The sequence below is a fragment of the Trichoplusia ni genome, chromosome 17, assembly GCF_003590095.1.
Source record: "Trichoplusia ni isolate ovarian cell line Hi5 chromosome 17, tn1, whole genome shotgun sequence".
Taxonomy (NCBI): domain Eukaryota; kingdom Metazoa; phylum Arthropoda; class Insecta; order Lepidoptera; family Noctuidae; genus Trichoplusia; species Trichoplusia ni.
In genome coordinates this window covers 9,327,348-9,342,487 of record NC_039494.1, presented here as the reverse complement: position 1 = coordinate 9,342,487, position 15,140 = coordinate 9,327,348, and the positions used below count along the sequence as shown (strand labels likewise).

Genomic DNA, 15,140 nt, shown 5'->3' with positions numbered 1-15,140 from the left:
TGAAGGGGAAAAAATCTCTCCGATATTTTTTTGTATAACTTAACTTGGACTCGTTAGTTATTTTGGTCCAATTCGCAACTTTTTAATTAAAAATATATTTTTTGCATGGCAACACTGTCAAATAACTTATTTGCACTTTATGTATGAAGCTGTATAATTTTTTGAATCTCACCTTTCTTTAAACTGATTGAAAAAAAAAAAACAGTTTATGGCTATGCATACAAGCTATTTCTAAGTATCCAACGTGTTCAGAAAAAACCCGGGCGTATTTAAAGTGCCGTCATTACTAATTTTCCAAATTCTGTCCATTGAAATTAACATTTTTATCTAAGCTAGTAAAAATTACAAAAGTATGCTCCTTCTTGAAGATGGGTGAAAAATAAAGCAATACTATTTGGTCAACTTAGGCCCGATTTTTCAATCGTCAGATAACTTTTATTTTGGGGAATAAATATGGCCGTTTGACATATTTTCTATACAAAAGCTGTCAAAATGTCAAACATATTCGTCGAATAAAAGTTATCTGGCGATTGAAAAATCGGCCCTAAGTGTAATAATATTCTATATCAAGATCAATTATATCTTTTGGTAATTTGTTCTTTTTCATCCAATTTTGTAAAAACTTGTTTATTTCTTACGATTTAAAGCACTCCGTGCAGTTACTCGACTTGAAAAGCAACGCGACAGCTATATTTTGATAATATCACTTGCATAAATCTTGCTTTAAAAATGTTGTAATAGAAGATGCAAAACCGACACTTTTTATAAATAGGTCAACCTTATCTTTACACGTTGTATATATTTCAATAAGCTTGTATTATTAAATACTATCATCATCATCCATAATTGATCAACCTGTATCAGCCCACTGCTGGACATAGGCCTTTCCCATAACCCGCATTCTCCATCTTCACTTGTTCATAAGAATATACTAAAATATGCAATTTTCTTCGCATGCAACACTAAAACATCTGTCTGTCGGTGTGTGCTTCTAGGTGGGAACGCGCCGCCGCCGCCGCCCATGCCTTCAGGTACGAATTGTTAAAATATATATATATATATATATATAAGGTTTATTGTATAAGATGACGGATAATTTGTTAACAAGTAGTCTCAGATATTATATAGACCTTAAAAAATGATTACGACGGTTTCTCGGCTGCTTTGTTTAAACAGTTTTAAAGCAAAGAGCGAGCACTGATTGAAGACAAACTTATTTGGTCTCATTCTGGGTGTTTGAAGAATATATTAAGTCGTGCAAATTTCAAACTTAACGTCTTATAGACAAAACTGATTTTTGGTTTTAAGCACAAGCATTTGTGTTATCTACGAATGGTTGTCCGAGTCTGACTGTCTGTTAAAAACAACCAGACTCGAGTATTTTTGAAACTCCCACAGATAGAAGAATTCAATTCCTTAATAAAGGAACGGTTTAGAAAAAAAAGACTGAACTGAGATTCCTCTGATTTGCGAAAGAAAATCGAATTATCCGTTTTTTAATAGGGATTATTTTAAACCTACCAGCTTTTCTGTTCTGAATATATTTTCACTAATTAACTGCATGTCTTCATCCAATCCCCCCAAACCTTCAAACCGTTTGGTTCAAACAATCGTTTCTGTCAAACGGTTTGTTCTTCTCGCTGCTGTATACCTTCAAAAAAGATTTCTTTATTATAGTTCCCGTGTATAATAAGAGATGGCGCTGCCCGAGTGTTACCAAGATCTATAAATGTTTGCATGCTGTCATATTATTTTATTTGAATTTAGTAAAAATTGTTACTTATTATTGATTGTTAGAAAAGTCGATATAAATCTAGATAGTTCATTTAGTGTTACTTTTACTGCATTCCTTTGTAATTTAATTTTACGTTAGTGTATTGTCTTCATAGTATTTTCTAGTTTATTATAATTTGCGGTAGAAATCCGACATCCGTATATCGTACTACAGCTTCTATAGCTTCAGCGTATACAAAATTAAAATCATTTTTCAAACAAAACAGATCATACTCAAATTATGTTTGCTTATATTCTCATTGACTTTTTTTGTACTTTTAAGCTGTTTTTAAAGTACAACCAGGGTAGTTTTATAAACTTTATAATATATATTCTTACATTAACAGTAGAAATTCGCCTATACTTTACATACCTTCAAATAACTTGTGATATACAACTGAAGGCCTCTCCCCTCCCACAGCCGGCGGAGGCCCGCCGCCTCCTCCTCCCCCGCCCCTGCCCGGCGGTGGGGGCGGGCCTCCCCCGCCGCCCATGCCGGGCGCGGGCGGGGCGCCGCCGCCGCCACCCATGATGGGGGGCCCGCGCCCGCCACCGCCTCCCGGGGGACCCATGATGCCCAGGATGGTGAGTACTGCAGTACTAGAGTACATGTAGGTAGTACAGCATAGTAAGATAGCCTTTCTTCATGAGGATTGATTGTCAGGAATGTGTTTATGAAATACAAAATAATAATTTAAAGGATCTAAAAACCCACGTTTCTAAAAGTTCATTCAAATTTTATCAAAATCGGTCAAGCCATTTTGATCGTTGTAAATTGCATTGTCATCGGATTTGAGTCTACCCTGAAATTTCAGCCTGGTAGCTTTTTGGGAAGAGCCTCAAAATTGAGTTGCAAAAACTCAACCATAACGACCAACAAACAAACAAGCAAGTGAATTTATAAAAAAACATGAGAAAATGTGCGAGAATCGAGAAATTTAGTAAAATCGCTTCATCAATAGACGCGCGTAAGCTTACATAAATAAAGCGATTAGTTTATATCTTAAAAACTTATTTAGTAAAAAACTTTTCATACCTTTACTACAAATTGAATTAAAAAGTATTTAAAGAATTACAAGCGCATAAACATTCTAATCATTAACATATTTTTCAACCATATCAACTCTTAATGTCCTTAATTATAAAACTATAATAAATTCATCATTTTTCTCAGCCACAACCAGACGTGTTACCGCACGGCTTGAAACCTAAGAAAAAGTGGGAGGTTGAGGGTCCCTTGAAGCGAGCTAACTGGAAGACTATCGTACCGCAGAAGATGTCGGAGAAAGCATTCTGGGTTAAGGTAAGCACCAAGTTAATCAATTATAAAGAAGTTTTATTTAATTATTTCATACCCACCTTTGTAGGTGTCATGGTCACAAATAGACTGTCAATGGAGAGGCGGACGCACTTTATCCATCGGCCAAGAAAATACGAAAAAAAAAAATATTAAATAGATTTAAAAGATCTAAAAACCCACGTTTTTAAATGTCACTCCAACCATATTTTCTCAAAATCGGTTCAGTCGATTTTGTAGTCGTAAATAGCATTGTCATCGGGTTTGAAGCTACCCTGGAAATTTCAGCACGCTAGCTTATCGGGAAGTCGTCAAAATTTAGTTACAATAATCAAACAGGAACGACTAACAAACAAGAAAGTGAGTTTAAAAAACGTGGGGAAAATAAAACTATATTCTTTATAATACCAGAAAATTTTAAACTATCAAACTGATCTAAAACTATCTCCAGGTACAAGAAGACAAACTGGCTTCCCCGGACATCCTGAGCGGTTTAGCGCAGAAGTTCTCCAGCAAACCCGTCGCCAAGAAGAACGAGGATGCTGTTGATAAGTAAGTTTATACTAAACCTGTAAGGACATGTTCAAACAAGCGTATAGTCACTTAGCGCCTGTTTAACAACCACTCATTAGCCGCTATCTGGCACTAAGTAATAAATTGGAAATTTATTGTAAGAATGTATTCTTTGTATGAAAAAATACGAGAAAGATTCATTATAAAATGATGTAACGGTTTACTCACGCGTATTTATCGCGATCGCCCGACTAGTTTCGGACGCAACCGGAGTCCTTAATCATGAGCTGACGCGGCGGATGAGCGAGTCGAACTGTAAAAACCGTACATCATTTAATAATGATAGAATTTGTAAAGTAATTTAACGAGAACTTAAGTGGCGGTAGTGAAACAGGTCCTTAATCTACTATTGATTGTTTATTAATTCAAAATAGTCTACCTAGTAACAGTATTTTAAAGACATAAAAAACATGTATAGACAGACTCCGCACCGCATACCCATAGCATATGGTTAGCACTAATAAAGAAAAATATAGTTAACCGGTGAAAAAATTAGCATAAATATCAGTCAATCAGATGCATGCAATGGATGAAATATTTTCAACTTTTCATAACGATCTTGCACCTTTTTTTGGAAAACTGATCAATTGAATCTGTTTTTAAATGACACTTTTCATTACTAGATCTCAATTCCCAGAAGTTTTCCTATTCCTTGTTAACATTAACCCCTAAATTTATCTACTAACACAAAAAAAACAAACAAACAAATCAAAAAACTGATTAAATTCCAGGGTCCACACTCTAAAGAAGGTCAAAGACCTGAAGGTGCTAGACAGTAAGGTGGCTCAGAACCTGTCCATCTTGCTGGGAGGCTCGCTCAAGCATATGTCGTATGAACACATAAGGACTTGTGTCCTCAGGTGTGATACGACCGTGTTGACGGCCAACGTGCTCGATCTGTTGATACAGGTGAGTTGGAAGGTGGGATGGGTTGGAAGGTAGGGCGAGTTGAGTTGTGGGATGAGCTTTGAATGTGGGACGAGTGAAAATGTGGGAAGGGTTTTTAATGTGCGATGGGTTTTGAATGTGGGGCGAGTTGGAATGTGGGATGGGTTGGATTGTGGGTTGGGTTGGAATGTGGGGCGAGTTTTGAATGCAGGACGTGTTTTTAAAAGTGGGATGGGTTTTAAATGTTCATATTCTCATATATTTATTTTCATTCCATAATGTTACAAAAGATTTTAAAGAGGCTTAAAGCTAGGTACAATGTGGGAAGGGATTCAAATGTAGGACGAGTTGTAAATGTGGGTCAAGTTACATTTTAGAAAATCTTATAGCTTATAGGTGAAGCAAATAAACGTGGGTCGTGTTAGTGTGTGTCGAATCTTAGATGAAGATTGAGTACATGATGAAAGTGAAACGAGTATTAAAAGCTAAACAATTAATAAAAATGGAAGTAAAACATATTTCTCTTTCCAGTACCTGCCCCCGGCGGACCAGCTGAAGAAGCTGTCGGAGCTGAAGGTGAACAGCGAGGAGCTGACGGAGGCGGAGCTGTTCGCGGCGACGGTGGCCGACATCAAGCGCCTCACGCCGCGCCTGCGCAGCCTCGCCTTCAGGGAGCACTACGCCGAGGTCATCTCCGAAGTCAAGCCGGTCAGTACTCTAGCATACTGGGCTCAATACATACTTCACTATATAGTGAGGCCAACGAGACGACATAAAAAACGTAAACAAGCGGACCGTTACTGCAAAAAGATGGTATTTTAATATCTGAATAAATTAAGAATCTCGTTCTGTAGCCTGGTTTATTAACTATATATTTTTCTACAGGACATCGTATCCGGTACGGCGGCATGCGAAGAGGTCAAGTCAAGTGAAAAGTTCGCCAAAATACTTGAACTCTTACTACTATTAGGAAACTATATGAACTCCGGCTCTAATAACGCTGGCGCGTACGGATTTGAAATCAGCTTCTTGACTAAGGTATGAAAACTATATTTACATTATTGACTAGCCATTGCCCGCGACTTAGTTCGCGTGGTTAGAAGATATAAGTTAGGAATTTGTGAACGGAAGCCCTCGAAAATTAATATTTTTCGCCGTTTTTGCAAAATTTTCCATTGTATCTTCGCCCCTATAATTTGCAACGTCATTTTATATAGTCTAAAACCTTACTCGATGAATTGAACACAAAAATATTTTTTCAATTTAAATCAGTAGTTCCTGAGATAAGCCCACGCAAACAAACAAACTAACTCTTCAGCTTTATAATATTAGTATAGATAATATTTCAAAAGTCATGGTAAAACAAAAACTGTTCTGTACTTTTACCGGTGCGTATCACATATTTATTTATTTAACAATTTATGTACACATAGAGGAGCTCGTGGCTAAGCTATAACCACATAAGTGAAACGCTAACAGGTTAAGCTATGCTTGACGCGGTTGGTCCGTAGATGGGTGACCATCTGTGGCATAGCGAGTTCCTCGCGTGCTTCGGAAGGCACGTTAAATTGTGGGTCCCGGCTGTCATTCCTACATCTTTGACAGTCGTTACAGGTAGTCAGAAGCTTGAAAAGTCTGACCAAGCGGTATCGTGTTGCCCAGGTAACTGGTTTAAGGAGGTCAGATAGGCAATAGAAGGCAAATAGGCAGTCGCTCCTTGTAAAACACTGGTACTCAGCTGAAACCGGATCGACTGGTAGCCGACCCCAACATAGTTGGGAAAAGGCTAGGCTATGAATTTATGTACACAGAAAATTTACATAAAAAATGGGATATTGGTATAGGTCCATCTAGAATAATTTCTCTAGCGTTTTAAAAGCGCCTGGAAAATGGCCAATTTGAAATAAAAACTTGATTTTGTTCACCGAGCCAAACCCACAGACCATGTCGTATCGTGGGTTCAATCCCCGCGTAGGTCACGGTACTCACGTACAACGGTTTACTCACGAGTATTCCGCGCCGCTCGCCCGCCGCGTCTGCTTATGATTGGTTGTTTGACTCCGGTTGGGTCCGAAACTAGTCGGGCTACCCCGATAAATACGCGTGAGTAAACCGTTACATAATTTATTATTAATGAATTGTGTAGGAATATAACATGTTGTCCACAGTTAACGGCGACGAAAGATCTGGAGAACAAGCAAACCTTATTACATTACTTAGTTGAAACCATAGAGAATAAGTTCCCCGATGTACTGACGTTCGCTGAAGAAATGCCGCACATAGACAGGTAGGAAAACGTATTTTATTGAGTTACGTCACTTCCGTGTCATTATAAAACTTTATTGTATCAATTTCAAATGAATAAAGGTGGTAGTGGTTTTATTTCTTATTGTGTAACAGGAATTTTCTTAAATCCTGCTTTTTATAAATTTGACACGTATCATTTACCTAGCTGCTAAATATTAAACTAACCGAGCAAATTAGAAACACCACACTGCAAGTAACAGATGTCAGAGAAAAACCTGCCTGAATAAGGCTAAACTGGGAGTTTTGGTTGACGGCAAAATCTGAAAGCAATCATAATTTTTTTCAACTTACCACTACTTTTTTTCAACCATTTTCTTGACAATTGTATGTATATACTATTTTACAGGGCCGCCCGCGTATCCATGGAGAACCTTCAGAAGGCTCTGAAGAAGATGGAAAACGACATCAAGTCGCTTGAGATGGACCTCAACAACTCGCGCGTGCCGCAGTGTCCCGACGACCTGTTCAACGAGTCTATGAGCGTATCCTTTATAAAACAACTTCATATAATTTGTTTTTGATAGCAACTATCGTGAGAACGATTCATTATTAAGGCCCGAATTTTTGAACGTCAGATAAATTTTATCTGAGGAATAAATATGACCGTTTGACATATTTTCTATACATAGTTCTTGGCATCTTTTCTATTCTGTCAAAACTGGCGATTGTAAAATCGGCTCTAAGTGATGTAAAGGTTTACTCACGCTTATTTATCGGGGTAAATACGCGTGAGTAAACCGTTACAACATTTAATAACTTAATATAATGTCCATATTTTCAAAAAACAGAACATATCCACGTTATAATTGTGTATAATTTTTTTGATAACGTTACATCATAAACCCCCTGAAGTTTAAAGCAATTTTCTAAATTGTCATTGTTCAGAAAATGCAAAAATATTGGCATTATCTGACTGGCTAAATAATTTTAACTTTTTTATATGCCACAACTTTCACACAACGCCATCTAGTCTCAAACGTAGCAAAGCATTTTGTATACCTTGACTCCCGCCGTACAGTCGTTCGCGGTGGAAGCGCGCGAACAGTGCGACCTCCTCCACTCCATGTTCCGGAAGATGGAGGCTCTCTACACGGAACTAGCTGAGTACTACGTCTTCGACCCTCAGAAGTACACCCTAGAGGAGTTCTTCTCGGACCTCAAGACGTTTAAGGACTCTTTTGTAGTAAGTAGACTTTAATTTTAAGATTAAGATATTTTATTTGTTAGAAACATGGCCTAGTCTCGATGTATTTATATGAAACATTTAAGAATTTTAATATTGATATACGTAACTATAAGATGCTGTTAAAACAAACGTTTTCTGTAACTGAAATAGTACGCATTTTTTCGTGCAACCCGTTTTATTTTTGTTACCTTCTGTAACGTTTCCGTTTGTTAATTTCTGTATATTTTTTACATCGGCATATAAATAATTAAATAAACAAGTGACGTATACACAAGAGTGTCTTTCTTTTTGCCATATATTAATCACAATAGTTTATTTTTACTTCTCTAAGAATTTATAAATCTTGATGTATACAAAAGAACATTGGCCTTTAATTTTCAGCGTCAGGATGGCTGGACCAAGCGAGATATGGCATTGAGACCATGTGTACTATTTAATACCTTTCCTTGAGCCTCTAAACCGGTGTACTTGTCTTACAACCGTATGTGGTTCCGCAGTCGGCCTACCAGGAGGTGTCGGCGGCCCGCGAGGCGCTGGCGCGGGCGGCGCGCGCGCGGTCCGCCCGCGCCGCCGCCGAGCGCGAGCGTCGCGACCGCACGCACCGCTACAAGCAGCTGCTCGACATACACCAGGCGCAGGACGGCGTCATGGACAGGTACGGACACACTATCATATGTAGCCTGTTCAGAGGCGGCCTTACCCATTGCGAGGCCCCGGGCGGAAGGTAAAACAAAATGATCTACGTACTTGCTACTTCAAAAAATCGACTAGCTTTTTTTTTAGATAATCTTACTTATGAATTAGTTTACTAACTTAATTTGAATTTGCTGGTACAAGTGTTAAATTAACTTCAAAAATTTTAGGGGTGCGAAGCCCCGAGCGATTGCCCTGTTCACCACCCCCTAAGGCCGCCACTGAGCCTGTTTTACCCCAGGGTGTAACAGTGTCTTACGACCGAAAGAGGCGGCAAGGTGCAGGGATATGTCGAACTCACCCCAAACTCTATCAACTGCTTTTGCTAGAACCCCGTGACTCTGTGTCTTTGTGTAATAAAAAGGAATCATTTATTCTGCAAATAGGATATATATCTTTTTTGAGAACGCTAGAGTCGACATTTCCTATTTGACTACACTAAGAAGCAATGTGGAAACAAACTCTCTCGCTCGCAGTGTCTTTTAAAGTCCATACTATTTAAAAATGCGAGTAGTGCATAAACTAAAAAAATATAAATAAGATCCATATTGAATTAAATAATAATTATAATTATTATCTCCCTGTCACTCAAGCTAGCTAATTGAGTGACAGGGAGACCTCCCCGACACCATACCCACAGGCCCGACCTTACAATGGTGGCAGGTCGTGAGATAGGTTGTTTCGTTCTTGAGCTTGGTGTCTTACGTTTAAGCTAATTCTAACATGAGCCCACTAGATGTCGCTTAACTTCGCCGTAAGACAAAATTCATGTTCAGCAACCTCGGTAGCTTAGTTTCGAAAAAAAATACGGACTTATACCTGCACTCGCAGGATCGAGTCTTGTCTAAGGTATATTTTTATTTATTATACATGTTAATATTATGCAATATTAATTTGTTTTCCTTTTTCAGTTTGATGGAAGCGTTACAAAGCGGTTCAGCGTTTAGCAGAGAACGGCCGAGGAAGAAAGCTAACCCAAGAGTAGCTGGAGGTAAGATCAATTGTATACATAGTTAAACTAACTGTTAGTAAGTAGGTCTCAATGTTAAAATAACGGGTAGTTATATCATGTCACTAACACGTATGCAAGAACGATACTTAATAAGTAATCATCGAAAATAACTATTAGGGTCCTGTACCCAAAAGGTAAAATTGAAACCCCCAATATACTACTGGTCCGCTGTCTAGACGTTTGTCCGCCCATCACCAGGCAGTTCTCACGAACGGATATAGCTAGACAAAATAAAAAAAATGGGCCGTTTTCCAGACACTTTTAAAACTTTGAAGTAAAGATTCTAGGTTAAAGGTTCCAAAATGGCATTCCTATAGAGAATAACAGGAAAAAACTTCATAAAGCAGTTTAAATTGCTACAATTGATCTAGCTTAGCGAGATTTTTCTGTGTCGTTCTTGAATACGGCTGTTTTCATATCTCATATCAGGTTTATTCACTGTGATCGGTAAAAAATAGTATAATTAGTATGTTCTTAGATCATAGGCACTATTAATTTCGAAAAAGTGTACATGCAAAAGTAGAACAAAATAAGAAATTCAGTACTAATGAACGGATTTCGCGTCAGAACTATGTTCCGTCGTATTGATTCAAAAGTATGTAAACTGAAGTACCAGCCAGCTAATTACAACGAAAAAAAGCAGTTCTGTCGCAATCTTTAGTATTGAATATCTAATTTTAAACATCTACTTTTGCTGATGACTTTATACTCCTTTGTCTACACTTTCGTAATATCATTTTAGTACGACTCAAGCCAGAGGTTACGAATTCATTGTCTGTATATGTAAAAAAATGCAGTATTATAATATTACTATAAAAATAAAAATCTTTTGGTAAGAGAATATGTAAAATCCGAACGAAAATTTTAGACAGTAGGTTTAGCTATAGCAAGTATTTTTTCTTATGATTCTGCCGTGTTCTAAAATATCTGTCAAAAATTAAGAAGCTAATTTAAAAAATATCAGAATACCCAAGTATTTTTTACAAACCAAACAAATTTAAGTTTACAAACCTACTTAATCAGTTAAATAAAATGTTTAAATATAAATCTGCGTAACCTCTGGCTCGTACCAAACTCATGTGTATCACAATATGCGCACGCATACAGACGATGTGACGGACGGCGAAGGATTAGTCCATGCGATACTGCACCGACTCAAAGGTATGTGTCATGCGAGACGGCACCGAGCATATTCTGAGGTTCATGTAGATGATTCGAGAAATATCGTGCAAGTGTGATACATTGCGATACACAACGCTTGATGAAGCCGTCATAGTCTAGTGGTGACAGGATTTCCAAGTCAAACGTCTTGAGTTCGATCCCAAGGCAAGCAACGTCTTTTTGAAGTATGTGTCTTAGAATTAATGGATTGAAAAAATCTAAATACGCACGTTTTTAAATGTAACTCCATTCAAGCTTTATAAAAATCGGTCCAGCTGTTTTATAGTTTTAAACTGCATTGTCATCGGGTTTAAAGCTACCCTGAAAATTTCAGCCTGCTTGCTTATCGGGAAGTGCCTCAAAATTGAATTACAAAATCCGGACCGACAAACAAACAAGAAAGTGATGTGAATGTGTGTCCTGCTTGTGATCTCTCTCCGGTCGTGTCCATCGCGCTATGAGAGTGCGGGAATAGAGAGTGCCCCTGTGTTGTCACACGCGCGTTTTCTATAATATGTCCTGGCTGGTGTCTAGTGATACCAACCTCCATGGGCGAAATCTGTCCGGACATTTTAAATTTCGATACCGGAGTTGTTCTCTGCAATGTATTACAACAACCATGATATTTCTTGCATTATTTAAAGTAGTTAGTTTGTTTTCTGCATAATGTTTTCCCAAGTTTTAGTAGTTTATTACAGTGCACCCGCAGTAAAATATTTAAAACGGACTTTCTTCAAAAATCTCTCCTGTGTTTTAATTATTAGTTCCTATATTACTGTTGCACCTATCCCGGTGGATAACATTTTGCGGCATTAAGTCCGCCTTATGAACAACAATTGTACATGAAAGTCTAAATAAATAAATATTTAAAAATAATGTGTTGTATGTTGTTTTCAGCCGAGAGACGAGCGCAGTTGAGCAGATCGCGGTCGCGGTCCGGGCTCACCGGCCCACTCACGTCGCGGGAGTTAACTAAGTAAGCTTTTAATTGTTACTAGCTGTTGCCCGCGACTTCGTCCCCGTGGGTAGAAGATATAAGTTATGCTTTATACCTGCCCTGTTTTTTTCACATTTTCCATAGTATCTTCGCTATTAGTCGCAGCGTGATGGTTTATAGCCTAAAGCCTTCCTCGATGAATGGTCTACTCAACACAAAAATAATTTTTTGTCGTGCCAATTTTGATAGGCTAATGATTATTGATTGATAATGACTAAAACTTGATTATTCCTATGCACCTCAATAAAATAACTTTGAGACCCATAAATCATTTTACAGTAATAAGAATCTGTTTTGACCAAAATATATTTTCTTTACAGTGAATTGCTGGGCAACGCGTGATCAAACTCTCACCAAGTGATATTAGGAATTATTATGACTTAAAATAATATGACATGTTCACAGCAAGATGAATAAATCTATCGAAATCATTATCACTAGGTTAATACCGCGGTTTTGTCTACTTTAGAGGCGTTTTCATGATACATACGCATACATAAAACATTAATTGAAATATGCCTAATAAAAAGTTTCAAAATATTAATCATGGTTATAAATTTGTGCTAAATTTTATTAATATTCGTATATTTGTTTTTGCCTTACATGGTAACAATCTTACAAACGAAAGAAATCGAGCTGGATATTGTAAAATTCACAATATTCGAAATTAAATGTATACCTTTTGCTGTGGAAATGTCGTTTGTCTAAATATATAGAATTTATATTGCAATAAAGTTTGTTTTGTTGTCTACACAAAAGAAACAGGTGTCTGGCGTGGATGTCTGTGATGTCGATCGAAAAAGTTTCCTACAAAATTCTATCAAATTCGGTTTAGCGGTTTAGTCGTTACTGAATAACAGACAGACAACTTTCACATTTAAAATATTGTATGGATGATTAAAATATCTCAATATTTAGATTAAAACTACAATTTAAACTCAATGCAATATAAATTGTATATAGTAATGAATAGTTATTAATAACAATATGTAATAGGAGACGTAAGATACTTACGCTTAAATTATAAATAATTACGGAATTAATTAAGACATCCTGTTACTTTATTAACTTGGGTTTGTCATAAAAAACAACTCGTAAATGAATCATTTTGAAACTGTTTCTCTTGCAATCCTTTTAAAGGGCTACAAATTCTCGTTTTTGGTCTTCCTCTGCTAAGAAAAGCCCTCTACCAAAACTTTTCATGAAAATTTATGTTGGAAACGTAGATTTTGCAATTGTATACAAGACCGAAACTCAATTTGTCTTTATTAGCTGTGAAACTGTCCTTGCCATGGTGAAGGAGGAAATGGGCATTTTGTATACTTAGTGGAACTTACTTAGCCTTGCTCCTCCTAATTGTCCCATTGTGTGTAGTGGTTTTGGGTGACGGTCTGTCTAGCCATCTCAAATCTCTTCAAGAAAGCAAAAAAAAAAGCCACAAGGCAAGTTAAAAGTCACATAAACATTCGCAGGCTTCATGCCCGTCTGTCTCACCTTGTTAAGTATCTATCAATACGGCTGTTTATGTTGAAATCTCACTTTTTCCATTGAAATGTTAAGTTTGAAAAATTACACATAATGCATTTTTAGTACCAACTACTCAGCTAGTTGGTACTAAAAATGCATTATGTGTAATTTTTTTTTTTTGTTGATAAATTCCATTCAATTTCGTCGAAATTTTGCATTCAAATAAGACAAACCAAGTTAATAAAACAACACGTCTGATATAAATATTTCACAATACATTGTCTGTATATATAGCTAATTTACAATCATTACTGTTTTATATGTAGTTTCTATTCATGCCTTATAGTTTAATGTAGGCCGTAGGCCGTAGCTCCTGAAAACTAGAGCCTAATGCTTGACCCGTCCTAAATTACAATATTGGCGTTTTAATGTTATTTTGTACTTTTCTATAATATTGCTAAAAACATTTTAAATCAAGTCTTACCTTTTATACAAGACGCCTTTGATTTAACTAAACAATATGATCTTGATCTTCCTAACTCAGTTGAGTTTCATGCTTCAAATAATCCTGTAAAACAATTTTCTGACTGGTTGAAGTCTAGCAGGCATCATTGCTAAAACACCAGTCAAAACAATTTAGGAAAATATGAAAACGGAAAGACATTACATTTTTAATAACGTTTCTTGTAGTGTACAATTACATATTTCCAATAAAATATTGTCTTAACTTTTTGATCGTCATAGGCAAGTATGGCAAATCTAATTTTATACGCAATGGTCATGAGTGTCACATTTGCTACAGTACATTACTCTGAGCGCTGACGCTATAATGTCGCCATAATGTAGCGAAGCTCAAAAGCACATGACATGTCCAAATGCAGACTTCACGTTTAGCTGAATGGTTGAGGTCACCTCGCCAAATTAGTGCGCGACGTGTCGCGTGTATGATTCCCGCGTAGGACAAGCATTTGCGTGATCCACGAATGCTTGTCCTGAGTCTCGGTGTCTTTGTGCATGTGAATTGAATGTTTGTGAAAAAGTGTCACGTTTTTAAATTTTACTCCAAAATCCATCCAGCCTATTTTATAGTTGTAATTAGCATTGTCATCGGGTTTGAAGCTACCCTGAAATTTTTAGCCTGCTAGGTTATCGAGAAGTGCCTCAAAATTGAGTTGCAAAAATCCAACCAGAACGACAAACAAACAAGAAAGTGAGTGTATAAAAACGTGGGAAAAATGATAGCGTGTCGTTGCCAAACATTACAATTTCCTATTGTTGTTTAGACCATTGAGATTTTATAAACAGTCTGCACACTTTGTTTGTCTGTGTGTGTCTTGTGTTTGGTGATCAAAAAGTTAATCGCATACAAAGACAGAATATTGCTCATATTTTATATATATATATATTTGAATATTTGATGGCCTTAATAAATTATGTTGCTATTGTAAGATTTTTAAATCATTTTACTCTATTTAGACGAATTGTAAACGCTGTTTACCTTCATTTAAAATATTTCTGTGTTTTTCTTGCATTTTAAATATATCCAACAATAAATACTTGAATTTTCTTTTATGACAAGGACTAAGTATTAAAAATTGTATGCTTTTTGGTAAAACTATAGCAATGTTTTAAATGAAGGTATGTGTAAAAGTCCAAACGTCATTGAATGAAGGAATAACATTGCTTTGTAGAAGTACTTGAACTCATAAAAGACACATTATTATATATTTTAAAACATTTTTAACTGCTAGGTGTAATTTATTATCCTTATGTATTCCTTTTAAAA

General features: G+C 36.7%; 1 protein-coding gene across 6 annotated transcripts in view; it reads left to right on the top strand.

The window, feature by feature from the left end:
• LOC113502281 (protein diaphanous) overlaps positions 1-13,478 on the top strand; it is a 42,010-nt gene extending 28,532 nt beyond the window's left edge. For 4 of the 6 annotated variants that reach the window (XM_026883783.1, XM_026883784.1, XM_026883785.1 and 1 more), the window contains 15 exons: positions 996-1,031; positions 1,678-1,731; positions 2,195-2,358; positions 2,948-3,076; positions 3,522-3,622; positions 4,375-4,552; positions 5,063-5,239; positions 5,417-5,569; positions 6,700-6,818; positions 7,185-7,320; positions 7,857-8,021; positions 8,522-8,679; positions 9,629-9,708; positions 11,788-11,866; positions 12,208-13,478. In XM_026883783.1, the coding sequence (XP_026739584.1) occupies positions 996-1,031; positions 1,678-1,731; positions 2,195-2,358; positions 2,948-3,076; positions 3,522-3,622; positions 4,375-4,552; positions 5,063-5,239; positions 5,417-5,569; positions 6,700-6,818; positions 7,185-7,320; positions 7,857-8,021; positions 8,522-8,679; positions 9,629-9,708; positions 11,788-11,866; positions 12,208-12,229 (1,751 nt within the window). In that variant the 3' untranslated portion in view covers positions 12,230-13,478. The remainder of the gene's footprint in view (positions 1-995; positions 1,032-1,677; positions 1,732-2,194; positions 2,359-2,947; positions 3,077-3,521; positions 3,623-4,374; positions 4,553-5,062; positions 5,240-5,416; positions 5,570-6,699; positions 6,819-7,184; positions 7,321-7,856; positions 8,022-8,521; positions 8,680-9,628; positions 9,709-11,787; positions 11,867-12,207) is intronic. The other 2 variants (XM_026883787.1, XM_026883788.1) reach the window with 2 other exon arrangements.
• Positions 13,479-15,140: the final 1,662 nt, after the last annotated feature.